Raw genomic sequence first — 21,264 nt, forward strand, 5'->3', positions numbered from 1 at the left:
AACTAGAGGATAACTCAACATGCTTCTAATTAATTAAAATATTGCTTGTGTAATTGCCTTAATTACTGTGTTATATTGCCTATCAGTGCAAACAAGATTATATTTTCTCATATCTTGTATGTTGAAATGTTTCCATGATTATCAAATAAATGAATAAAAGACCAGATACTCCTTTCCATCCACTCTTTATAATATATATTTTCTAAATTACTTGTTTTATTCCAAATAGGGGCCATGTGTGGGGTAAAATTAGCCTTACCTATCAATTTCTAATAATGGAGGACTTGTTGATGACGTAATATTGTAGAAAAAGTATTTCTTAAATAGTTTAGAAACATCAAAGTCACATGTCGGCAAGAAATCTGCACCACTGTGGGTTTTAGAAGGAAAATCAAATCAAAAATGTTCACCTTGTGGCGCAAGCAGTGGTCAGAGACGAGCATTATGGGAATTGTAGTTTTATGCGAAAGTTAGCAACCGGCTAGCCACCAACTTCTCAGCGGCTGTTCCCGACCACTGTCGCCTACAACTTCAGAATGCAAAACGGGCTGTGTATAGATGGCGGAGAGCAATGACTGAGGAGTTTGATGAAGATGTGGTATTTGAGGTTTGTATCACACTCGCTGTGTTTTTAAAATCGAAACTTACGAATGCTTTGTCATACCTCCTTAGCTCCGAGGTAACGTATACATAGATTCATTAACGGCAGCTAAGTTAGCTTATACAGTTAGCTTAGCGAGCTAGCAGCTAGCCACACAGCAGCAGCGGTTTGCCCTGTTGCCATGCATTGACGACCCCAAACAAATCCACATATCTGGCTGGCAGCTCGCTGAGTTTCTGCCAAGGAGCTTTGGTGGTCATGAGAGGAGGCTGAGCTGGCCGAGTGTGCGCATTGTTGTTGGTGTTTCATCACTACTAGACTGCTAGTTGAGAGGTGGGGTGGGGATGACCAGATCCAATGCGTCTGTTCTGGGAAAAAAAAGCATCACACACACACGTAGCTACGTCTGGATGGTGACAACATGAGCTGCGACTTCGTGTGACAATGCATGTGAGTAGGATTTAATTGTATGACAGCTATGTGGGCATGTAAGTGTGTCATGATGGGCTAATTACATCAAACTGGGATGCTCCTGTGCAGCTGTCCAGCAGCACCACAACACAGCAGAGATGCTAGGAGTGATGTTTTCCCAGCAGCTGGGGGGAACTGGGTCAGACATCTTTTGGACATCTTCTAGCACGGGATGTTTTTCCTCCTCTCTGCTTATTTCATGGCTGATTTGATTCTGAGCTGTCTTTGTTCAGGATGAGAAACAGCATCGCCTCTGTGTGTGTGTATCAGGGTTATTACATGATGACTTGTGCAGTTTCCATGGTGCGTTCAGAGGCTCAAAAGACATCTATCTGAGTGATTTACAGATTCACATGTGAAGGCACTTAGGCTTTACAGCATTCCTCCCAGAGCAGAGAGGTAAGCTGCATGGAGGAGAGGTAGGAGCTGAGGGTGAGGGTGGTGCCTCAACTTCAGTTCGCTCGCTTATCAGAGTCAGGACACCTTTGGATTCACACTGGGGGGAAACTAGGGCAAAATCAGCTCAACCCTCAGCACACTGATGACCTAATCACCACATTTTTTTCCCATCTGGGACTATTTTATGTCTCTTGATCTCCACTCCCTCCCCTCCTTCTCATCTCTGACTGTTTCACTTTCTCTTTGCAGAACTCCCCTCTTTTCCAGTACCTGCATGATCTAGGGCACACAGACTTCGAGGCATGTCCGACGGCATCACAGGAGGACGACGATGGCGGACAGGAGGGAGACCTCGCCTCTCCCGACGAAGATCCATGGAGAACTCCAGTGAGTTCCTCCCAGCATTGACACAAACATCACACATAGCTGGAATTATTTAATTCCTTCAACTAATCAACAAGTTGATTTAATTAAACCATCAGTCTAATTTTGTGTTTCATATCTTAACTTTAACTTTACTGTGCCCAAGGGGAAATTTGTCTTGCAGCCAGCTGAAAGACAACAGAAAAAACTAATAAAAACACATATATAACAAACATATATACTAATCAATCTTACATAAAACAATGAACACCAGTGACAGCATACATAAACATAAAACCTGGTGCACATCCAGCCATCATCATCTACCCAGTCACAAAATGGTTACAACATCCAGGATCTCATCCTAAAATCAGTTTACAAGAGACTAAAATTGTGACTGTATATGTGCTAAATGACTATTTTTTATCCGAAGAAAGATATCACACAGTCAACCTGAAACAGATCATAAAATGACTATTAAAAAATATAAATAATCACATTAGGGCTCCAACTAGGGTTGCAGTGATATCCAGTGATATAAAAGTTGATGGTTATCACACTGTGTACATTTGCTTGTCTATTATATTGGAGAAAAAAAAGCAACTATGATAAACTACGATATTTTCTTAGACAGTTATTGTACTGTGAAAATGTCATACATTTGCAACCCTAGCTCCAACTAATCATTGTTTTAATTATCATGTGCATCAACTGTGTCATTAAAAATTTCACACAATTTCCCAGAGCTTAAAGGGAAATTTCGGTTTATTTCAACCCGTCTCCTATCGTCCTAAATTTGTTTCAAGTGACCAGTGACATAGAAATAATAGTTAGCATGTTAGACGGACAGTAGCCTGAAAAGTTCATTCATTTATTTTATGAAAGACTTATAGAATAATGGCTGACTTTTTGCCAGACTTCGACTTTGTGGAGGAGGAATTTGATTTTGCAGAGTTTGATGGCCGCCCTTATTTATTTGAGCCAGAATACACTGACGAAGAGCTTCCCCACAGAAGAGGAATGCCTCTGTTGCAAGGAATGGGACCGGTTGCAGCCTTATTTTCAAGGTCTGGATGTGACCGAGGTCGAGACACCTCCACCTAGAGTAACATTAATATCCAGCTGGGCTTTATCTAGAGCTTGCGAAATATATTTCAGCCGCGCTTTGGAAAGCAGAGCTAAATGGTAAACAAACGTGGCAGCACACCTGTAAGGTAAGACAACACATTTACATGTCATTTTCTATATGTTCTCTGACATTTATCCTAACGATATGAGGCGGTCTTTGTGGAAAAAAAGCTTGTTTAGTGGACTAACTTTGCACTTGAAGGTTGCCCGTTCACTTACATTTTAACAGGTCTGACGCTACTATGCGCCCCGGCTGTATCTAGGCTAATGGCTAACATGCTAACTATTATTTCTATGTCACTGGTCACTTGAAACAAATTTAGGACGATAGGAGACGGGTTGAAATAAACAGAAATTTCCCTTTAAGGTGACCCTTTTTAAATCATTTATTTTGTCCGACCACCAGTCCAAAATCCCCCAAATTTCATTATGATGGAAAACTGAGAAAACAGCCAAATACACACTTTTAAGATGGTGGAATCTGTGAATTTCATTTCTATTAGTCAGTTTTTTAAAATTGTTGCAGATACATTTTCTCAGACATAGCGGAAAGTCACACATGTGCAAGTCACAAGCAAGTCTCAAGTCTTTACCTTCAAGTCTCAAGCAAGTCCCAAGTTAGTTGTGGTGAGAGTCAAGCAAGTCAAGTTGAGTCATTGCTCAGATCAAGCAAGTCACAAGTGAAGTCATATGTCACATACAGCAAACATCTCCTCACGATCCACCAGCTACATGTCCTCTGAATATGCTGTGAAAAAGTCCGGTCTCTGTAGGCAACCCTTGCTCCGCAAATTGTAACAAAAACATCTGGGTCCAGGCTGCACCAACCAGCCAGCTCGAGACCAGCAAAAGCAAGCACACACACATGAACGCGGTGCCCATGTCTCACAGTCTCGTGCACATGCGCACACTTGAACGCAGTGTACAGAGAGGCAGTCAGAGCTACAGGCTACAGTGAGGCTAAAAACAGAGTTCAAATGACGTTTTTCCAAACAACTTTTTACGTCGGGGCTTCAGGACACTTGGATCACTACAGACGAGCAGTATGGAGATATTTTGTGGTTTCAATTACGTGTTTTTGGACGTTTTAATCTGGGGCGCCGTAAGCCTCCATTAGATGGAGTTTTGTTGCTACCTCCTCTCCCCTTGGATCTCTGCACGTGCTGTGAGGACTCTAAAACTTCACCTGAGCCTCCCTCGGCATATGGGTGAGTAGATAATCGCTGAATTTTCATGTTGGGTGCACTATCCCTTTAACAGGTGTGTAAATCCAGGGTAACTAGCAGCTGTTGCTCGTTCATGACAGAGTCACGGAGGATGAGGGGGGGAGGGGCGAGCCAGCTCCACTGTGTTTGATGACATTGTTGAACATAAACAGAAGTGACGCCCAACAGTGCTTAGCGTGCCTTTCATATTGAATTAAAGCCAAGTCCTTTCGAGTCAACTGTCTCAAGTCAAGCAAGTCTCAAGTCATGAATACAAAGTCAAAGTCAAGTCACGTCTTTTACCAGTGTTAGTCAAGCAAGTCTCAAGTCATCAAATTTGCGACTCGAGTCTGACTCGAGTCAAGTCAAGTCATGTGACTTGCAGCATGTGTACGGCCCCTAAAACAGTTGTTCCCAACTGGTTCAGCCACGGGGTCCAGATTTTGTCTTAGTCATTAGTTCAAGGTCCACACAGTTTGTATTTAGTGTCATACTTGCGTTTGGCCATGTCATCGAGCTAGTTTGCTGTCTAACTGCAGAAAACAGCACTTCAAAATAAAAGGTCTGTGCCAGAAATTTACTGTACTTCAAAACAGAGTATGTTTTGTTTGTTTGTTTGTTTTTTACAAATTTGACACGTTGGCAAGTCACTTGCGGTCCATTTAGAATGGACCCACATCCCACCAGTTCGGAACTACTGCACTAAAGTATGTCTCTGAAAACATTTGAGGTAAGAAGAAGGCAATGCAGTAACAGAATCTTGATTCATATTTGTTCAGCTCTGTCTAGTCTGACAGTTTGACACAGTTCATGAGTAGGGGTGTAACGATACATCGATCCACATCGATACATCAATTAATTGATTAATGATCCAATTACATCGATGCAAAATGAAAACATTGATCCATATCGTCATCTTAAAGATACACCTTTATTTTGAAATTCACTTAGCACGTCTGTGTCACCATTTTAGTGAACAGGTCTATTTTTATTATTTTTTGTTACAGAAGAATACTGTTTTTCATTTAAATGATACCTGGAAGATACCTGAAATAAAATGGTCAAATCATATTCTAGTTGTTTTTGTGAGTTGATGTAAATGATTGTGTTTGATGGGCATATGATATTGCGTCATATCGATCGCAGGCTCCTGAATCGAATCGAATCGAAATCGTATCGTGACAGACTTTGTGATATCGGCAAACATTGTATCGTCATCCAAACAAATCGATATAATATCGTATCGTGATGAAGCTGGTGATTTACACCCCTATTCATGAGTAGTGAGTGACATGATTGACAGCAGCGACGGAGACTCCTCCTCTCTGATTGGTTTGGAAATGCCATTAGAAGCTCTACAAGCAGGAGAAGGAACATCATTTTTTCACAGATTGTCTGTCTCATGTAAGACTGTGTGGATGAAGGGACGGTTTCAGCAAAAAGTAATTTTAAAAAAGTTACAAACAACGCCTTTAATCAAGAAAATTATCGGCAGATTATTCAGTGATGAAAATAAGAGTTAGTTGCAGCGTTAGGTTAATTAAAACTACTATCAGGTCAAAATCAGCCAGCTAACTGACTGAGAGGAGACAGCCGTCACTATCTCCATCACTATTCAGACACTCTGCATCTCTGACCCGAGGCAGTGTGTGTCCGTGCACGTGTGTCCACAGAAAGTAATTAATCTGGCTATTGACTCCAAACAGTGACACACATTGTCACCCAGAGACTGTAACGTGCACTGGTTTATATGCTCTCAATCAGACAAGACATGGCAACAAGAGCGTTCTTCACACAGATGCAGGTACTTTGCGTTGCATGTTCTTTACTCTGTGATCACATAGAGCAGATTCCTTATTGAGAACATCTTTCTCTCCCTCTTGCATCTCTCTCCTGCTGTGCTCTGATTTTAGAAACGATAGCCCAAATGTGATTACTGTGACCACACTCTGCTCTCTCTGATGTTACTCTGCCTCTCTGAGCGTCCTCTTATAAACTCTGTGTATTCTGTTGATGTTGATATTTTCATAATGGATCAGTGTGTGCCTGCAATCACATCACCTCCTGAACTTTGAATAGCACTTGCATTAATCCAGCCATCGATGACTGTCGCTTGAGTCGACCTGTGATTCACACAGGCGAGTAATGCGTCCTGGGAAGCTCGGGATCACATGACGCATGGCCTCCCCTCACTCCCCGCCCTCCTCTCACGACGGGAAACAGTTTTCTGTTTGTTTCATTCAGGAACTTTCCGTACGTGTCATGCTTCCTCTCGTGGTCTGCTGTTGTTCTAAGGAGTTAAGGAGGATGAGGGATTCAGATGAGACAGGAAAGGTTTTGGGTCGTCCCTGTGTGACCTGTTTCCTGGAGCTCAGATAAAGCCGGAGCCGAGGCAAAACACCTCGTTCACGTAGGCAGACCACAGTTTATCTGTCTTACATTACCAGTAAGGTCTTAATGAACACAGCTCACATATACAATCTGTGGTATGTACAGTATATGTGCATGTCCTTGACCTGATATGCTGGTATATTTAAGTTACATAAAGAGGCAGGATGACCCCAAAACTTTTGCATGTGGGATGATAATCATTAAGGCTGCTTGTTCAAATCTTTAGACAGGTATGGAAATATTATAAAACATGTGAGGGGCTGGAATCACCTAAGCGATTAATTGACTAATTGTTTCAGCTTTCAACCAGTATGTAAACTGGTGCACAGGACAGACTAATCCGCTCTCTCCTAAACTTTGTGTACAGTACACCTGCATTTTAGGCTGCAAATAGGGTGACAGCATCGTTCTTTAGAGCACCAGAGTCCAGAGCACTGGAGCAACATAGTATCCTTCAGTGGGACGAAACTGTTACCATTCTCAGCTGAGCATTATAGGTCATCTCAAAGCCTCAACAAAGGCTGAGGCTTCTTCCAGAGAGTGGAATTTTTAACAGTACACTATGACCTTGAGGGAAGCAGGATAAATCATGGCACAGTGAGCCCCATCGATACTCTGAAGCCCCTTCCTTACTTGGTCATATTCTCAGCATCTTTTCTGCTTCTCAGCGTCAAAATCCGCGAGGAAGTGAATCCTCGCATCTTCATGTTGGATGTTTTCAAACCATCTGGCAGCATCCATCACCCTTTGACAGTCACTGAAGCTGCAGAACTGGCACGGGGAAACCTAGACATCGGGGACCTGAGATCCTGTGCGCTCTTTCTAGCTTAATATGGCTGCCTTCACCTCCAGCTTTTACAGAAGGCCTATAATCCCTAGATTTTTGCGTCGTCCTCTATTCTCATAATCCTGGAGACGTTCTGTTAGTTTGTTTGCAGTTCTTTCTAAAGAGAACAGATGCTGTTCGGCATTAGTTGATGTGTGTCCACCATCAGGATTCTCTGCTCCGCCTCGTAAACATGCAACATCTTTTTTTTGCCAACAGTAGGTATCAAACAAAAGCAAGAGACTGCATCTTAAGAAGTTTCTGTTAGCTGTCACTTCTAAACAGAAGGCAGAACATAACGTTATCTCAGAGCCTGACCGGGCAATGCCTCTCTTTATCCGGGCAACTGCCTGTCTCAATTACATTCACCCTGAGTCTGTGTCTGCAGCTGCCTGTACCAGAGAGCTGTTGAAAGCGAGGAGTGCTCACTCTGCAGCTACATCTGGGGACTGAAACGTCCCCAGAAGTATGCAGCACACTGTTCAGCTTGAAGAATCCTGCCTGAGGGGTCTCCAACTGATGAGTCAAATCTTTGACTTCTAGGAGGCAGCCGTAGCAACTAGACAGATATGAGTGTGGTGTCAATCTTCTCATCTGACTCTCAGCATGAAAGCCAAAATGCTGGATCGTTCCTTCGGCACTACATGCCTTACTCATAGTTTTGATATCATATATCTGTACTGTGTGTCTCACGTAGTAGCAATCACTCCAGTGTCTGGAGTGTTTCTCTGTGCGACACCAGGAGAATACTGATGAGCCAGAGCTGACTGGCAGGATATTATACAGTAGAGAGAGTGTCGGCGTCTGTGAGTTAATCTGTGCACGGTTTACATCATCTCTGTGGTAGTATCGGGTGGGATTAGCCGCTTTGATGCTACAGAGAAGACGGAACTGAGTTGTGGCCTACTTTGAGGCTGATGAGGGGGTGTCGTGTGAACACAGAGTCCTGAAACTCAGTCTCAAATCAGTAATCAATACTACTGCGGCATTTAGACTAATAACACTTGTGCTGTACCCCCCAGAAAAGAGGTCAGCTCGCGGGCTGCCCGGTCTGGATCGATAACCCGTGGGGCACACACACTTTACAGGGTGGTAATATGTTGGTTTCTATTGTGAGATTTTTAATCTCAGGAGATTTTTCTGGTCAAATAAGATAAATAAAATCAACAGGATTTTATTTATTCCAATCTTTAACATTAACAGAACAAAGCATCTTTCAAAACGAGTCCCATTTTTTAACAAAGCACTTCACGTACGGCACGAAACACTAAGCAGATTAGTGAATAATAGATCCTATTCATGATTGGGCTCTGCGCAGTTTGGGATTTTATTCAAGGCTCTCTAGCACTCGCAAGAAAAACTTTTGACATTTCGATCAGCCTGAGGTTTGTTCTGCATTGAAATGTCAGCGCACTTTAAAATGTGAGGCCCTGTGTCACCGTGGTTGTGACTGGATGTGTTAGACGGTTTAAAGAGGGGAATGCAGAGACTCCTCCTAGGAAGCAAGACATAAAACACAAGTGTGTGTTTCTGTGTAGTGTCTCCAATGAAAGATGAACAAACTTGTTTCCTTTTCTGGAGCTTAAAGAATCCTTCCCATCCGTCTGTCACCCGTGTGTTTTGAAAGGATGAAAGCTCGACTTTTATTGATGCTGAAAATGTAAACATTCAGTTACAACACCAAAATGGAAATCCAACAAACTGGAGCAGTTATGTGGTTTTTGCACCACAGCAGAGCTATGTAAGAGCTGGGAGTGTTTTTACAAACACACATTGCACTTATTGTTGTTGCCTCAAAGAGATTGTCTCCTGGGATACTCCTTTTGACCATGAGTGCATGTGTGTGTGTTCTGAGTGCACACACACGGGACCTGGGGAATAAACCTAAGCTAGAGGGAGCACACTAAAATAACTGAAAGAGTCGCAGGTGAATCATTTAGTATTTTAAGATGGAATATGTTTCACAAATCCTCTGGGGTGTAGAGTAATGGAAAGCCCTGCTGTTACCTAATTGACTGGATTATAACCTTTCCCCTGTGTGTGATTTTCAGGGAGGACGCTTGTGGAGACTGGCTGAAGCCTTGTGGAGATGGAGTCCGATGCACCAGGCGGCTGCGTCTCAGAAGCTGGGCCAGCAGCTGGTGTGTAGAAAGGAATGCTGGCACTGAAAGCAGCAGCTTCACTCTGTTTTATATTTAAAGACATGTCTTCTTTTATTCACTTTTTTCCCACGTGTTTCTCCTTCTCTGGTAGGACTGTGTGTTCGGCCAGTACTCGGTGAAGTGCATTCTGGACCAGGACGTGCTGCTGCAGGAGGATGTGGAGCTGATCGAGCTGCTGGACCCGAGTCTGCTCACCCTCGGCTCGTCTGCCTCTGGCTCATCCAGCCGAGCGAGCGCCCTGCCCAGACCAAGCCTCATAGCCCAGCCCTCCCTATGGTAGATTGTCAAGACAGAAACACACACAGACACCACAGTGGAAGGGCAACACAACTGGTTCGCCAGAGAATATAATGCATTCCAGCCCAGCAGCAGCACAAACGAAAGCTACAACCTCTAAATCATTTCAGTCTAACCACGACCTTTCTCACAAAGGGTTCTGACAGTCATGAAATTTCCAGGGCTGGTACCTGCGGTTATTCCACAGGCTAGTTAATAACATGTCGGGCAGGAAATCCAAAGTGTGGGATCATTTTGAGAAGGTGAAGGACGAACCCAAGGTGATATGTAAACTCATCTTCATTGGTCGACTACAAACATGACGTATCATGTGAAACATGGAAGTAGCTACATGCCCATTAGCCCACAGCGTCATTAACAGGCGGCTCGCTCAGTGTGTGACGTGCACTTGTAGATAAAATATAGGCCTATATTAATGAAGGTTCATTAGTACGGTTTGTATTTCTCTGTAGTGTAGCACAGTGTTAACAATGTTATTGATACTATTCTTTCTCACACCTCCCTCAGGGACATGGCGGGGCTGGTCGGCCTGGCTGCAGTGCTGCTGGGTCTCTGCTCCATATCTGAGGGCCTGTGGCCGCTGGCCGCCGCCCCCTGGGGCCTGGCGCTGCTGGGCTGGGTGGGGCTGAGGGGCATCACGCTGTGGAGACAGGGCTGCATGGAGAGAGCCGTCCACTCGCAGGCCACACAGCTGCAGACTCTGGTCCACAACAGCAAGACTCTGACCGGGCTGTCTCGCAAAGCCCTGCGCCTGGTGCAGGAGACGGAGGTCATCTCCAGAGGGTTCACCCTGTAAGTGTGCTCGTTTTCTGTCCCCCTACATGCATATCAGCCAATCACAGAATGCATTTCCTGTCAGGACTCCAACTGCTCAGTTGATCCACTACTTTGTTGGCAGTGTGTTAGTCAACTTACCTCCTCAGGTAGTGTGTCTGTAGGCGGTTTATTATTTATGTTAGCACCTAGTTCAGACCACTGTTTGTCTCTGTCTGTGTGTGTAGCTTTAGCACTGTCTATAAGAACACACTACAGCATTACACTTCAGTCACCATGTAAGTTAAAGGAATAGTTCCTACTCTTCTTGAGAGTTAGATGAGAAGATCAATGCCACTCTCATGATTTTACGGGAAGTATGAAGCTACATCAAGCAGCCAGTTAGCTGAGTTTAGCTTAGCATAAAGACAGGAAATAGGGAAACAGCTGGCCGGGCTCTGTCCAAAGTCTGACTAGCATGGCCAGTTTTTGTACAGATTAAACAAGATATAAAATGTTATTAGGTAAGTAATGTCACATTTGGATGGAGCCAGTTTCAGTCCCTGTTCCCAGTCTCAGTGCTAAGCTAGGCTAACCAGCTGCATCTGTAGCCTCATATTTACCTCACAAATATGAAAGTGCTTTTGCTCTCCACATGTACCACCTGAAGGATTAAACATGTGTCCTAAAATGTGGGACTGTTCCTTTACTAGCATGTCATATTGTCTGGTTCGTACACACCTGCCTTGTGTTTCTGACACTCCTGTGTAGCGCTCATTGTCTCAGTCCGTCGGTTTCGTCTCGTGTGTCGTCCTTAGTGATGTGATGTTCAGTGTTGTGTGTGCCCCCCTGCCTCTTTGGGACGTCTCCACAGTTGTATCACATTTCACTTGTCAAGTTTGCTCGACAGGGTGAGTGCGGCCAGCTCCTTTAGCAGGGCGGGGCCGGGGGCGGTGCCCAGAGGCCAGCAGCTGATCGGACTGAGGAAGGCCCTGTACCGGGCGCTCCGCACGGCCTTCAGAGCGTCACGTAGAGCCACCTGTCATATGCTCAAGGCATATCCTTTACCTGGAGAGAAAGGTTTAGTACTCAAGTGTTTTCATGCTGTGTTGGCCTGTTTGTAGTGACACAGAGGCTTGAATCTGAATACTTTACACGTGAAAGCACAAATAATGTGATGGAAACAGATTTTTATTCTAGGCAAAGTTGATCTATTATCCTGATTTACACAAAATAAAAAAATGCCCATTCTTTTCATAATATAGGACTTTGATTTCCAACTTGTCATTTAATTTACTACACATTATTAAAAAAATGATTGTTATACTCTGTTGTCACCTCCACTGAGTCACCGCACAGGGGGCTGAAAGGGTGTTAACAAGAGGACATGTCGTGCTGTAGTGAGACAAAGATCCTGCTGTGGCTGCTGGATTTCTTTCAAATCCCTGCAAATGTTACATCAAAATGAAGCTCAGAACCTGCAGGTGTTAGCTGATTATTATTTTTTTAAAAAGAGATGTTTTAAGACTTAATGTCCACTATCATCCTGCCAAATACTGGATGGTTATTTCAATAGTTGGAAACAAAAAGAGGTGGGAAATAAATGTGGCATCAAGAAATGAAATATAATTAAAAATAAATAAATAAATTAATAAATCCCCTGAAATAAATATAAATATCCTTTAAAAAATAGCCTCTTTTTTTAAATTAAAAAACGTATTTATTTATTGAACTATATTGATTCATTTATATATTTATATTTACATTTATATTTAAATTTTATTTGTATTTTATATTTATTTCCTCATACCCATCTTTCTTTATTTCATAAGGATATGTATTCATGTTATAGCTGTATTTTTTATTTTAAAGCCATATTTATTTATATCAAAGGCATATTTAATTATTTCATAGGGATATTCTTTTATTTCATGGATTATTTATTTCTGGGGCGTACTGACTTATTTCATAGATTATTTTATTTTATAGCCATATTTATTTATTTCATGGGTATAATCTTTATTTCATTAGCTTTTTTTATAGTCTCATTTATTTATTATAATAAATAATATTAGCTTAACTGACACTCGATAGTGGTACGATTCAAATGGTCCACAAAATGTAGTTTTGTTAAAAATTGAAATAAAGAATGAGACACGACACAATGAGAAAGAGAGATGAAAAGTAGGCAACAGTATGAGGATGTACAAATATATATTTTAGAATTAATTATATTCCATTCTTATATCAATTTGATGCTGTGAAGGCACAACAATTTCATTTTCAATGAATATGAGGTTAGAAAATACTGATATAATGCAACTTTTGGGATAAACCAAGCCCACTTCCTGTCTTATATCAGAATACAAATACAGACAGAGACATATAATGAAATCTTTGTACACCTCTGTTAACTCGCCTGGATTTGGTGTTGTTTGTAAAGCAAAATGCATAAACTGATACTGTTTTTTACTTGTTGTCACAAACTGTCCGATGCGTACATAAACTTCTCTTACATCTGCAGTGTGGAGGGAAACTGTCACTGAGTTCTTGGCTTTTGGGACTGAGAACAGCAGCTGTTACTCAGTTAGAGGAGAATGCTGGTTCTTTGATGACGAGCTTGGAAATCCCCGGACCTCTTTTGATGTCATTCAATTGTTCACTATTTTGTACTCTTTTATAGTCATTAACATGCAAAGGGACGATGGAATAACCCTAAATTAAGATTTATGTGAAGTTTTATGAGACAAAAAGAAGGTGCAGACATTGTTTTCACAGAAGTGTGATGCGTCCTTAACCCCTCCCAACGTTCCCTCTGAACTCTGAGATCGATAATGTGACCAACTATGTGTCTGCGGTGCCTCTGAAGGAGCTGGGGCTCGGCCTGGGGATCGAGCACCTGGGTGATGAGCAGGCGCAGGAGCTGACGGATGACTACAGCCTGCCTGCCCTGAAGGTAAGGCCCGGTTTATCCTGCAGACATGAGAGGAGTGATGATCTTCTCGTCTGACTCTCAGCGAGAACGGGTAGAAGCTTAATCTTAATCCACTTCTCTGCTGTCTATCTTGTCAGATCAGTGTCTTCTAACGCTTACAGTTTTGTCACATAGCTTATCGCTTCAGAGCGTCAGTCCTTCATGATGTCATTTTGAAGTAAAAGGACTGAAACAAGCAACAGTTGACGGCTAAAAAAAACCAAAGAAATGTCCTGGTTTTATGATGAGGGTTATAATTATATACTTTTGTCCTCCTGCAGATGCTGTTTCAGCTGTGGGTGGGACAAAGCTCTGAATGTTTCCGTCGACTGGCTCTCCTCCTGTCGCCCCAAAGAATAGAGGAGCAAGAAGAGGGGCTACCTAAAGGAGACAACTCCCCTCCTCTTCCTCCTCCTCCTCCCCCACTGCACCGCTCCATTGCAGCAGTGACCGAGCCCCTCCATCACGCTCTGGCCAGCTGCCTCTGCGAGGTGCAGCGCAGCTACGACTTCCACCGACACTTTGAGACCCAGCTGAGGACGACGGGCTCGGACAAGACGGGCAGAGCCAGGGAGAAATGCCGAGAGCTCAACACCCTGCACACCTCCATCCGAAGCCTGCAGCTGCACCTCAAAGCCCTGCTTAGCGAGTGAGACACACACACACTCACACAATCCTGACTGTCCTCATTCTACACTTCCTATAAGAGGAGATGAGACTTTAATGACCAGTGTGGGGAAACTGGGTCATTCCACCAGCAGAGCAGTAATAATGCATAGTTAAGACATAAATAAGGTATATAAAGACGCAGGGATGGACAAGAAATATATTGATATATAAAAATATTTAAAATACGGAAAAGCAGGACCTCCACATATGAAAATCAGGGTTGCAACAATTATTTTCATTATTGATTCATCCATCCAATGTCGTCTGCTTACCCAGACTGGGTTGATTAATCCGAAACATGCTCTGTGTAGGGCGGCACGGTGATGCAGTGGTTAGCAGTGTTGCCTTACTGCAAGAGGGTTCCGGGTTTGAATCTGCCAGGGCCTTTCTGTCTAGAGTGTGCATGTTCTCCTTGTGTGTATTCGCCCCCTAATCAACTGATCGTTGCAGCTCTGATTAAAAAAATATATTGTAAAAATTAAATAATTTTAGAAGGCATGAGCCACAAATAAAAGATGTGATATTACTGAAAGGGAAAATATAAAAGTTCAAACTATTCACTGAATGTTTAAAAAAAAAAAACAGTAGTGAGATTCTGAGTAAATTTGGGTGACAGCCGTTATCCCTCAGCACCCTGACACACCCAGCCGACAGGCGGATGTCAGTTAGTGTCGACCGTCTGTTGCCCTATTTTTTTATTTTTTGCAGTGTGTCTTGCTCCGTTGGCACTAGTCGGCCCTTGTTGGCTGTTAGCTGGCCGATTCAGCACTTTGAATCAGAGTCAGAGCTGGCAGGGCCCGTTGGTGAATGAAATCATCCTTGAGAAGAGAAACAGAAGTGAGGAAAGTAAACAACTTAAATCAAGAGTGTGTGAGATCAAAACAAACTTGGTATATTAGGTAAGTTTTTTTTTTTTGCATTGCAGAAACTGTAACTGTTCCTCTCATTGATCGTTGGCGCATAGTAAATATCCTTGGCTCTGTCAACATCAGGTTGTGTTGTTAATGTTCTAATTGGCTAACTAGCGTTGAATCCGTCCTTTCTGTTTTCCGGTTTCCTCTTTTTGAATGACGAATACAGACTAATGCGACCTGCTGGTGTGGAGAGTTACATCCCCTCATGCAGGCCCAAAGTGTATGTGCAAGTTGACTGTTGGTTGTAGTCTTTGCGGTGTGTTCTAGTGCAAATTGTTGGCCGAGACATAGGTGACGTGATGTGATGTAACAATTGGCTTTTGTTGCCATGTTTCTATGATGTCAGTTTGGTGTCTGGGTCTTTATTTCCCTAATCCTTGATATGTTTCAAGTTACACAAATAAAAAGGTGCAATTTACTATTCTTCACACCTGTCTCATGTTTGCATCAGTGGCATTGAAGTTCATTTAATTTATATATTTGGGTGTTTAATACCTTGTTATTGGAATCTTAAAGTAGAGCTATGACTTTCACACTCTCATTTTGTGTTGTCACATTTGTCCTCTTGATCTGTTCTTGATCTCATCAGGATGATCATCCTGGAGGACGACCTGGAGAAACTGATGGTGTCCAAGGAGCCGACAGAGTTGACATACGAGGGCTACCAGGACCTCAGTGAGCGGCTGCACCAGCTGCAGCCTCACATGCAGGCCAGCACCGGCTGCTGGGAGGACACCATCAGCCAGGTGGAGCGCATGCTGAGACGCGTCAATGCCTGTCCAGGTGAGCTGGGGTCAAACGCGAACACTGCTGTGTGTTAAATGTGACGCTCCAGCTGACAGCCAAGACAGAACAGTGACACCCCCTTTAGTAGTATATTGGTTTCCATATTTACACAGCGCCTATATTTAGCTCGCACTTCCTCCTTCCTTTACCATGACTCAATACTATTGTGGGACACAAAACAGACCAACCAGAGTGGGGCAGTCAACACAGTGACCAAGCTCCAATATTAAGTCATCTATTCATACAGTTCATATACACACCATCTCTGCAGGTAATGCTGGGGGTCAGGAGCAGTGTTGTCCCCCTGTACCTGAGATCCCTGCTCCTCCTCCGTCCTACCCGCTGATCCTGGACAGAGACCCTGTGCCAGAAGAGCTGGTGAGTTCTCTCATCACAGTCAAGATTTAACGTCCCTAGTTTGGCCATGTCGTCTCAGTCATCCTCCATCCTGATCTGTTTCCCTGTTGTCACCCTCCCCTGTTGTTTCATTTGACCAGGAGTGGGAGGCCTACGTGTCCGACTCAGACTCTGACGGCGAAGGCAGAGGCTCTTGGTGCGACATCTTGTCCCCGGAGGAGCGGGAGCGTCAGCGGCGGGAGAGGGAGGAGTCCCGTCGTGTCCTGTCAGAGCTCAAAGCTGTGCTGGGCTTCCGTGCGTCAGAGGGGGAGAGGATGAAGAGGAAGCAGCTGCTCTTCAAAGACCAAGGTCTGTACTGATCCATGTCACCTCTCTGCTGCCATCATTTATAGATGAGGATGTTAGAGTGTAATGGGCTATCATGCACGTTTTCAGGTTCATACTTGTTTTTTGGGTCTCTACTGAAACATTTACATGCTTTAAAGTTCATAATATAAATATAAACACTTGTAGATCCACTCATTAATAAAAGTGTCTGTCATCCAAGAGAGACAACAAGTTGTGATGTGGAAGACCCAGAAACACTGGCCAATCAGAGCAGACAGTCATACCAGTCACATCAGATGGAGCTTGACTGACCTGTCCACATGGCATTTTTAATTCAAACCAGAAATCAATAGATCTGTTCAATTCTTAATGATCTATTTCTCTTTCCCTGCAGCTGCTGTGACACCCTCAGCTCGCAGCGACACTTCAGATCCTGTCACAAAGCTGTCAGACGCTCCTGCCACTCTGGGATCGGCCGAAAGTGGTGATGAAGAAGGAAACCACTTTTCAGAGTGCTCTGCAGGAAACGAAGGGGAGGAAGGGGAAGGAAGAGACGGCAGGGTGAGGCCTGACCCCTCCGCAGAGCCGGTAACGGAGTTCAGCTGCGGCTCGGAGGTGAAGGAGGGGGATTTGGTTGGAACTTCAGTGTGCACGAGAGGAGGAGGAGGGGCGTCCGAGCTGCACCAGTACGACGGCGTCCTGGAGGAGGGCGAGGGCCAGAACGGTCTGGACTGCTTCGTGAAGCCTAAAGTCCCCGCTGTGTCCGTGATGGACAGACTGACGGAGCTCCACGGCTCAGAGGCGCTCAGCTTCAGCTCCGCCCTCGCCGCTCAGGTGGCGGCACGCTCGCACTCGCTCATCGCCATGGAGGAGCAGATGTTTGGAGATGATGAAGAGGATGATGATGAAGAGGAGAACGACAGACGAACCCCTGAGAAGGACTTAAGCTAAAAACCGCGCTGCTTTAATGGAGCACTGAGCAGAGACTGTATTTCTGTCTGATGTCTGGGTGTCTGTGATCGATGGGTCTGTGTTACTCTTTACTGTTTCTGCTGTGGAGGCATTTCAGATTTACGCCACTCTCTATCACCCATCCGTCCATGTCACCGTTCATTACCCACAATTCTTACTGCTCTTTTGCTGTTGAAACTCAGGTACCAGAACCACTACAACAAATATGACCTTGTTTTAATGTCAGGAGACCAGAATGTTACCTGGTGACGTCCACATGGTGTGTATCGTTCAGTAGATGTGGGAACAAAGATTGTATGTAACAAGTCGATGGCTTCAAATTTAAAAATGTGTAACAGGAGAAGAAAGTGGTTTTAAATGCAGTTTCAGGACGTTTGGGGCTGGAGGAGTTACCAGGTTTGAGAGCAATATTTTGATTTACAGCAGTACCTCTGTGTGTTCAGACAGAACGTGAAGTTGGACATGAGTTAGCCTGCACGTCATGAATTGATGCGAAACAATGATGGTGCAGTTTTTAAACGTTTAATCTTACGCGACAAAATTTGAGCTTGTCCCAGGTGGCGTCGTCATGATACTGAAATTTCTAATTACCATACAGCACTTTAAAAAATATCAATATTCAAGACGATTTTTGATACCATGGGGAACGTTAACATTAATACAGATAAACTTTTAACTAATCGATATGACTATGAAACTTCTCTGGACGTTTTCAAGTTATGGAAGCTGACACTGGGTGAGAGGCGGGGTTCACCCTGGACAGGTCACCAGATTATCACAGGGCTGACACATAGAGACAGACAACCATTCACACTCACATTCACACCTACGGACAATTTAGAGTCACCAATTAACCTGCATCCAAGCAGAGTACCTGGAGAAAACCCACGCTGACACGGGGAGAACATGCAAACTCGGTCTGAGGCGAGAATGCTAACCAGTGCATTAATAACTAGTGCCTGCCCTTAAAAGAACTGTCACTGTGTTGCCTATTTCTTGCCTAAAATGTTATCAGAAGCATATTTTAGTACACAGTTTAGCTGTAATATGAGAATTTGTGAACAGGTAGCCATACTGTTTCCTGTGTTGTAAAAATGGAGGCTGAAAAACTGACATTAAACGGTAAAACCAACAAGTTCTGATCAAATATCAACCAAGATTTTGTCGCCAGTTTCTCACCCTAGAAACTTCAACTTACTGTTAAACTGTAATTCGATATCGTTTGTTACCAGCCGGCCGCCATCTTGTTTGCTATATCAAAACGGACACACTCGCATAACATAACCCACCAGTGGGAGCGTCTATTGGTCCGGTACGTTGCAGTGCATTCTGGAAGTTGTAGGTTTTCTACCTCTTGAGCAAAAGCAAATGCCACAGACCTTTCTCTCTGTTTTCTCTGGTCATGTAGCACCAGTTTTAAAACTGTTTTCATCTTTCTACTGTATAGTTTTTTGAAAAGTCCGTCTTTCCTGCAATGAAATACTTCTTTTAGTACTTGAGTTTGTGGAATGAAGATTTGCGTTCTGTCTGAACACACCTAAAGCAGAAGGTTGAACTCAGCTGGCCTTAATTCTTGTCGTCCATCAGTATGAGAGGGAACTCTGCTCAAAGAGGAAGTGAAAATCTATTTTTACTGTCAGCGCTTTATTTTTGTCCGGCCCTTTCTGCAGTCCATCTCCCTACTTACCGTCTGACCGGACACAATGGGGGTCGGACACGTAGCCGACCACACACTCACAACCCTGTTTGGAATACAACACTACAATTCATAAAGACTGGAGCGGTCCCATCTGTCAGCGTCTGTGTTTACAGGGGCGCACTCGGAGGAAAGACTTGTTTATGACTTGACACTTTATGAACTGAACTGCTGTGAGGTTTGAAATCCAATACTTGTACGGGTAGAGTGATAAAAAGGAAGATGGTTTTCTCTTGTGTGAGGGCAGTCTATAACTTTATCTTTCATATGAAGATGCCATAAGAGTCTGACTCCCCTGGTGTATGCCCCCAACCCCTCTACTCCTCCACCTTCCCAGTCTCTCTTGTCACCATGTCTGCCTTGTCCTGACCCCTCCTGCACCCTCTCTCCGGGTGAGGTCTACCGCCCCCCCCCCCTGCATTTTCCAACGTGAAATAAAACCCCATTCTGGAAGTGTGTGGTGTATCCTGAAGTCTTTTCTGACGCTCCTGTTTCAGAGGCTTTCACGGCCGGGGTAGAGGAACAGGTTCGGTGAGTTACTTGATATGTTTTGTGGGATTTTGCATTTGTCCCAGCCGCAGCAGCTGCTGCTCCACTTTAAAGCCGCTCCTGCCTTTGGAGACTTGATGCAATGGACTGTAGACTTAACATTTAAGTGCCCCTGTCCTGGGATTTAATGCACTTAAGAAGGGAAACACCATATTTCAGTAACTCTACCTCTGACGTTTGAGTTTGGCATTAAACACATCCCACTGAAGCCGCTCATACTCAAACTGTCTCTCCGGAGGGGCCATGGAGACAATAAAATGTGCAACAAATGACAAGCATGCATCTAAATATAAAGCAGCACACCACTTTATCAATGACATTAAGTTAGTAGGTTGTTTACTGTTGCAGCTGTGCCACCTAGTGGTCAGTTATGTGACTGCAACAAGTTCATGTGGCAACAATGCAGCAATTTTGTTGCACTTATGTGTGTGTAAAAATTAGCTTTATATATATGAAAAGAATATATAATACGATCTATGATTTTAGACGTTTGTTTTATTTATTTTTCTCACACATCATAGCTTGAATTATTTTTTAGAAATAAATGTTACACTCATGATATTTACATTTATGATTATATTGTGATCAGTGCACTTTCCTACTTTACTAATGCCTCCCAACAGGTTGTGTCCTCATTAGGGTCTCTCCCCAGTGCACGAGCTCCCGTTCTGCTGATTAGGCATGTTTTACTTCGTGCTGCCTTCACGTGCCCGGATTAAGCTCCGATTTCTTGACATGCATGTTTAAAGGTCCAGCAATGAATGCTATTAGATGGTTTTTGATAGGTTTTAAAATATAAAACAGTTAAACAAAATATGGACTCTCCTAAGATGTGTTTTTATTTTTACAATAAACATAATATTGTTGATCAGAGCAGAATGAAGAAGACAACACGGACTCGCAGTTTGCATAATAAAACATTTAATTTATTGTAGGTGAGTTGATTTTGGTCATTTTCCAACTTCTATAACTCTAATACACACATGAAAATAATAATAATAACAATAACAACAATAAGACAAAATCAAAGCTGATGGAAAAGCTGTCAGCTGAAGCCTCAGTGTATTGCACCCACCTGTTAAACATTAATAGTTTTGTATCATTCTCTATAGAGTTTGTATTTATTTATTCTATTTAACGTTTATTTAACCAGGAAATCACACTGAGATTGAAAATCTCTTTCACGAGAGAGACCTGGCTGAGGTAACAGCCAATTAAAATACATTTAAAAAGCAACAAATACAACATATAATACAGAAATAGGAGTTTTTGAATAATTTTTTGATTGGTTCTTGATAATCAGCTCTATTTATGACTCTTATAAAACCTTTTTGTAGCATTCAAATTGGATTTGTGTACATATTTCTCCAAACCTTCACACACAGTATTTAATGTATGGAACTATAAAAGTACAATATATAGAG

General features: G+C 43.2%; 1 protein-coding gene across 3 annotated transcripts; it reads left to right on the forward strand.

Moving 5' to 3' along the window:
• Positions 1-448: 448 nt before the first annotated feature.
• vezt (vezatin, adherens junctions transmembrane protein) lies at positions 449-19,812 on the forward strand. Of its 3 annotated transcripts, none has more exons than XM_049566828.1 (12): positions 449-607; positions 1,721-1,858; positions 9,436-9,525; positions 9,638-9,822; positions 10,351-10,635; positions 11,495-11,652; positions 13,404-13,552; positions 13,852-14,219; positions 15,743-15,936; positions 16,211-16,317; positions 16,437-16,644; positions 17,018-19,810. In XM_049566828.1, the coding sequence occupies exons 1-12, from the start codon at positions 572-574 to the stop codon at positions 17,572-17,574; spliced, it is 2,475 nt and encodes an 824-aa protein (XP_049422785.1). In that variant the 5' UTR covers positions 449-571; the 3' UTR covers positions 17,575-19,810. The 3 variants fall into 3 exon arrangements, with proteins under 3 accessions (XP_049422785.1, XP_049422786.1, XP_049422787.1); XM_049566829.1 differs by having other exon boundaries at positions 11,507-11,652; positions 17,018-19,809; XM_049566830.1 differs by lacking the exon at positions 449-607 and adding an exon at positions 771-1,051 and having other exon boundaries at positions 17,018-19,812.
• Positions 19,813-21,264: the final 1,452 nt, after the last annotated feature.

This window comes from Epinephelus fuscoguttatus, linkage group LG22, assembly GCF_011397635.1.
Source record: "Epinephelus fuscoguttatus linkage group LG22, E.fuscoguttatus.final_Chr_v1".
Taxonomy (NCBI): Eukaryota; Metazoa; Chordata; class Actinopteri; order Perciformes; family Serranidae; genus Epinephelus; species Epinephelus fuscoguttatus.